General features: G+C 41.3%; 1 protein-coding gene across 1 annotated transcript in view; it reads left to right on the top strand.

Moving 5' to 3' along the window:
• LOC101857490 (arrestin domain-containing protein 3) overlaps positions 1-6,237 on the top strand; it is a 39,346-nt gene extending 33,109 nt beyond the window's left edge. The window contains exons 5-7 of the mRNA XM_005101065.3: positions 2,086-2,268; positions 3,349-3,547; positions 4,008-6,237. Of these exons, the coding sequence (XP_005101122.1) occupies positions 2,086-2,268; positions 3,349-3,547; positions 4,008-4,171 (546 nt within the window). The 3' untranslated portion in view covers positions 4,172-6,237. The remainder of the gene's footprint in view (positions 1-2,085; positions 2,269-3,348; positions 3,548-4,007) is intronic.
• Positions 6,238-6,637: the final 400 nt, after the last annotated feature.

The raw sequence follows: 6,637 nt of genomic DNA, 5'->3' as shown, positions 1-6,637 counted from the left end.
GGTCGGTCTCTTAGAGCAAGCCACGCTAAGTCCGAGTGAGTGAAAACATAAGCTTCCGTGTACGTGGCGAGGGCAGGAATTGGGGTTAAAGCGATGCAATTTTTAAAAAAGAAGAAATAATACGTTTCCTGTTGACATAATGACCCTTACCGCTCTCAACTAGCGTCGATTGGTGGTGTAATGGTCAGGCTCTTCGTCGTTGCTCGCAGAAGACGTTACTTCGATGGCTTCGAGGGGATTTTATTTTATCGACAATCTCCTTTTATTATTATTTCTTTTTTTATTTTGGTAAGTGTTTTACGGCGCTCGCGACTGCATAAGGTCATATGAGCGCGCGGGACACATCAAACATTTTCAATTTGGTTGGAATTAATTTTGAATTTTGCCCCGGTGACGGCTGAAACCTACTGTTACGAATTTGGGACCACAAAGGGATCTTCAATGTGCGCAACTTACACAAGGACCTCCGAGATTTTTCGCCCTTATCCGAGAAGGCTAGGTGTTAGATTTTACCTACCCTAAGATCAAGGGTATATCTGAAAGACAGCAATAAGAAGTAGCTAAGGAGTAGCAGTAGAAATGCTGCTGAAAGAGTAAAAAGCTCAGAGAAGGGAGCAAAGAGGGTTGGGTGCAGAAAGTGGGGACCAAAGCATACGACAGAACAGGGTTAGACAGCTGGGAGGTGGAAGGATAACATTTTAGAGGAAAATATTTTCCATGCTTGTTCGTGTTACCGTTTGTAATAATGTTGTTGCTGTTGTTGTTATTGGTTTGGGGTTGTTGTTTTTTTGTGACTGTTGGGGTTTTTTAGGTGGGAAAGGTGGGGGAGGTGGGAGGTGGGAGGTGACGCCAGAAACTAGTGTATGAAAACGCTAGCCACACCTTCAACGCTGTCAGAAATAAAGCCAGTGGAAGGTATCTACATAGGTATCTTCCTTGTTATCTTCCAGCTCCACTACAAAATTAAACAGTGGCAAAAGAGGCGTCTCCTACTGTGATCAATGCGACTGGTAAAAGGGACTACACACAGCTGTGGCGATAGGTTCAATTACTTAAATGGGGAATATGGTGGCGATGTTGGTTTAACTGTTCAGTGACCTTGGCCACTTTTATATACATTATATACATTATATATATATATATATATGTGTGTGTGTGTGTGTGTGTGTGTGTGTGTGTGTGTGTGTGTGTGTGTGTGTGTGTGTGTGTGTGTGTGTGTGTATGTGTGTGTGTGTGTATGTGTGTGTGTGTCTCTGTATGTGTGTGTGTGTGTGTGTGTGTGTGTGTGTGTGTGAGTGTGTAATATATAGATAAACAGATAGACAAGAGAGAGAGAGAGAGAGAGAGAGAGAGAGAGAGAGAGAGAGAGAGAGAGAGAGAGAGAGAGAGAGAGAGAGAAAGAAAAATAGATGGATAGACTTATATAATACACCATTTTTGTGGGAGGGGGTAGAGGGTGAAAGGAGGAGGAGGGGGGATGCGGAGTTGGAAGTTGTTGAAGTAGGTTGTTGTGATGTGGTGTGGTTGCCGTTAATAGCATGGATATTGTATCTTCGGTGTTAAATTGTGGATTTATTGTAGTAGTAGTAGTAGTAGTAGTAGTAGTAGTAGTAGTAGTAGTAGTAGTAGTGGTGGTAGCGGTAGTGGTAGTGGTAGCGGTAGCTGTAGTAGTAGTAGTAAGTAGTAGTTGTTGCTATCGTTATTTTGTTGCTTTTGTTATTGTTTTGGAGCGGGTTTTTTCTCTGCTGAGACAATATTTTATCGTGGTTGTTGTTACTGATGTTGTGTTATTATTGTTATTACTGTTGTTGTTGTTGTTGTTGTTGTTGTTGTTGTTCTTCTTCTTCTTCTTCTTCTTCTTCTTCTTCTTCTTCTTCTTCTTCTTCTTCCACTCGTTCTTCTCCTGCTCCCCTCCTTCTCCTCCTTTTCCGCCTTTTTCTTCTTATGTTTTTCTCCTCCTCCTCCTTCTTTCTGTGCTGATATAATGATCTTAAAATAACTATGGGAACCGACTTTGAGTTCGGGACAAAATTTATGATTCAAAAGTTTTGACTCATTCATTCATTCTTTTCTTTATTTTCTAAGACGACTACGTTTCACACACCGATCAAATCCCGTACTGTGACTCATCAAGTGGCAAAACTCCACCACGGAAGTATTCCTTCCGGTGGAAGTGACGCATGGGAAGGCGATCGCCTGGTATTGCCACCCCTCCCACCTTCCTATATGATTGGCTGCAATGTCATGGATGTGAGGTACACCCTTGAGGTAGGCATAAAGTCTGAGATTTCAATCCTCGTCCTATCTGGATCTCATGAATGAGAAACACCCTTTTCCCCTTTGAATGCCTTTATCCTTTGGGGCCAGTTTCAGCTACAGATTTAGCGGTGTTTTGTGGCAGGTCTGTCGACCCAGACAGTGTCTAATCCACTTCTGTCTTTTTATGGTGTTTTCTACAGGCCCGAAATACATACTCAATAACACTGTAATCAAGCATTCGATGCAATTTTAATAATTTCTGAAGGTATTAAATTCCAAGGTCGTGTGTAAGGCAGTTGATTTACTACGTTGAAGTGGAAAAGATGGAAAGCTCTCTGTTCTATTTTCTTGGAATTTGTCATTAGCACAGTCTCAAAAAAGTGATCAACTTCTGAACCTGGAAACAAACAGGCACTATGACCCCAAACGCAACAAAAAAAATCCGATTTAGAGCCGTTTTTGTTATTAATTTATGGGTTGTGATTTATGCAACAGTGATAAAAACGGAATCTACAAGGCAAAAGAAAGAGAGGAAGGCCTAAATGTTATTGGGGAGGGACTCGGATTCATCCCATTAGGAGAAAAGATACAGCTTGACGGTGGAGGAGACTATAGCATAGCCCAGCCCAGAACAGAAGAAGACAAAGAGCTCTTGTTGGTGGCCTATGCTCTGGCAAGGGATGATGATGATGATGATGATGATGATGATGATGATGATGATGATGATGATGATGATGATGATGATGATGATGATGATGATGATGATGATGATACAGCACTTGAGACGACACAGGATGATGGTCCAACATAATTTCCTTGCTCTGTCTGCAATTTGCCCTTCCTGCAGGACAATGTCAAGCAAGCGACATTTTCTATCGAGTTTCGCCGTTTTTCTGCAGGCACATTTTATCCTTCTCAATCTGGATTGACCCTGGCAGACAGAGTCAAAGCAGCCTGCCTCCTAAATGCTATATACAGTGTTGATGGGGGCTTAAAACTTGTACAATTATATATTACAACAACTGTTTTTACCCAAATTTTCTTCACAATTACTCTCCTTTACAACAAGTACTCACATTTCTTCCCCAGCTTCGAGCTTACCCTGTGGGCCCTGCTTTTGTTCTGACTGTTCCTGTTGAGATCCTTATTGGTACTGTGCCACTCAACTCCACCCTAGAACGTTATCTTTCCGCCCACCAAATGACTCCGCCCACCCCACGGCAACATGGCAGCAAAAGGGGCGGGGCCTCGGCATTAGCAGAAAATCAGAACAGACCACCCCAATACAGTGAGTATCTCTGGAATATTAATGTTAGCTCATAAATGTTCTAGTGTGTTTGAGTTACAGTTTTATATATATGGACACGGGGGGGGGATGGTGGGGGGTGGAGACAGAGAGAGAGAGACAGAGAGGGAGATGGGGGCGGGGGTGGAGGGGGAGATAGAGACAAATAAAGATGGAGACAGAAAGAGACAGGGGGGGGGGGGGGAGTCTACCTGTTTTCTATACTTCATACATTTATTCTACGTTCAGATGAGGTCATTCTCCTTTCCTGTTGGCCAGAGGGGAGGGGAGGGGGGATCTCTTTTAGAGTAATTCTGCTTGTTTCTTGACATGCTCTGTTTGTGTTTCTTATTTTGTTTTCACCCTGCCTTTTCTGACGTCATTATACCATGATTTGTTTTTCAATTTTAATTTAAATATTTGAAAACTGTCATCCCCTTAACACATCTTTGTCTCTCGCCAGTACCCCCCACATTCTCACCATCACCCATGTGTCACTTCCATCTCCATGACGACGAGGATGACCAGAGGACCAGTATGGAGGGCAGCTACGCACCAGCCTACATCACATTCAACTTCGAAGTCTTACAACCTCGACGTCAGCAAACTGTCAGATTTGCAACATGATAATCATTCATTCTCAAAAAATCCACTTCAACAACCAAAATAACCAACCCATTAGTCACATAGAGTGTATATATTCTTCACAAATTTATCACAAAATTGTGGAGTGGTAGAGTTACGAATGACTCCCAACCCTCCAATGACAAGCAAATGGCTTTTTGAGCCTTCTCAGCTGACTGTTTTCAGGTATTAAAAAATTTGCAGCGACAGAAAGTATTTATGGCATCATCTTGTGTGTCTTCTGATAGAGGAAAAGACAAGACATCAATATAATTCAAATTAAATTTTGAATGCTGAGCATAGACTAAGCGTTGTATTTGAGATCTTGTCAAATATTTATATTTTTGTATTCAACACAATTTGGATCAATAATTATGAAGGCGGCTTCTTTGAATCTGCTACATTGGTAAATATATATCTCCCAACAGAAGGGTGGAGAATCTCAAAACAATATTGTCTTAATGTTGGAACTGAGCTCTTGTCTTTTGCACGCAAGACGAAGAGCGTAACCTGTAAGCCACAGATGCTGGCCAACTCAAACAGAAAAATTGAATGTATCCCCATTTATATGCTAGGAATAAAGCGGAAACAAGATGCTGCTTTCATGTTGAAAATGCTCAAGACGTAGAAGGTCAAATCTTTCTTAATAAAGAATTCCTTTTTGCAGGGGTCTTGCTCACTCCAGATAGTAGGCCTACATATTTTTTAAAGTTTACATTGTTATGTATGACAAGCTTACTCTGTTCATGACTACAAGGACTAAGTTTCAGAAAAATCATTACAGATCCATACCATACCATATAAACTGATGACTGCTGGCAAGACAGTTTTCACTTTCAGTGTCAGCAAATAACAAAGGGTTCTTTTTAACGCTGCCACAAACACACAAACATTGCAAAAATGTGCTGTGGTCACAAAAAGAGATTTTCTTTGAGGGAATGATTGAGATAGATAAATATGTGTATGTGAGTGTTTGAGAATGTATTTTGTTTGTGTGTGATGTAAGCTGAGTGCGTGTGCTTGTGTGTGTGTATGTATACGTGTGGTGAGTGTGTATGTGTATGTGTGGTGAGTGTTGTTATAGGGCCTACTTTTGTAAGTGTGTCTGCAAGGAGGAAAGAGAGACAGTTTTTAAAAAAGACTGTAAATGATTTTCGTCTCCATCAACAGAAATTAGGTAAATTAAGAGATAAACCGCTTTGTCCCTGCCTGTCAGAAACAATTAGGCAAAGTGGGATACAATATCAGGCAGTCAGACAGAAACACTCGATAAAATGACTTCCCAACACGGACACTGAATTCATGTCTTTTGAGAGCAAAGGCCAAAAGTTTTACTGTTGCACAACTGATGGCAATTGGGGGAACCAGACAGTTACTTCAGACTTCATAAACACTACTAAAAGTGTGCAATGCCCTTGCTGTACCAGATGTATTGTAAGGCAATCTGAAGGGCAAGGGATAGGCCCTACAATGTTCTAGGAGGAAAACTGGCGAGATATGATATACAATACATACTGTGCATGAATGTGCAAAAACCAGAAAACAACATACCGTGGAACTCAGATTCTACAAAGTCGTCGGGCCTGGCCTTCAATTAAGTTGAATCCAAGTGTTCGTTATGGCAAATATAAGGTTTCTGTGTTGATAATTACAGGCACCGAGCAGGTACTGTATAATGTATTTGATTTTCTCAATCAAAGGTAGTTTGGTTTCAAATGAGAGGCATATGCGTTTCTTTGATACTAAAGATTTGCTGGAAGATTCCAGGAAAATACATTGAACTCTACCACTACCAGTACACACTGTGCAAAGGGGCCGATTTGTTCAAATACACACCTATGTCATCTATCATCTATAAACATATTGTTTGCCAAACAAGTTATGTTGTTGTGTAGAACCTAGTATATATGGCAACGTTTGATTTCACAGTTCAGTGCGCAATTCATTATATAAATCTATGTCAACTTATCATTGTAATGTTGATCAGTAGCCGGGGAAAAAAATAATTGTTGCGTTTGTTTCTCAACTGACGTTTCAAGCCCAGACCGTTTATACCCACTCCTCCCCCCCCCCCCCCCCCCCCCCCCCCCCCAAACACACGCACACTCACTCACACGTGTGCTGGCCGCCCGTCCGACCCCGACATACGCTAAGACACAGGTGCGTGATTACAACGTGTGTGTCGGTATGAAAGGAGGCCACTGCTTGGTCTCATTGATCAGTTCGCCCTGCAAGAGACTTCCTTGAATCCGAGCTTGCTCATTTGTGTGTTAGTTGAATCTGGGTTATTTTTATCGATTTTTATGAATTTAAAAAAATCGGGAAATCCAACTCCTTTCGTTGAATTCGAGTTTGTTGAAACCGATTTCCTCTGTACTACTCTAATTTCAAGAAGAAGAAGAAGGAGAAGAAGAGTGCATAAAGTCAAAAAGTAAACAAACAAAAAATGTTGCTGTATTATACTGTACA

Source organism: Aplysia californica, unplaced genomic scaffold, assembly GCF_000002075.1.
Source record: "Aplysia californica isolate F4 #8 unplaced genomic scaffold, AplCal3.0 scaffold00269, whole genome shotgun sequence".
Classification (NCBI taxonomy): domain Eukaryota; kingdom Metazoa; phylum Mollusca; class Gastropoda; order Aplysiida; family Aplysiidae; genus Aplysia; species Aplysia californica.
Note: the sequence above shows the minus strand (reverse complement) of the source record. Positions and strands in the feature narration are given on the sequence as shown.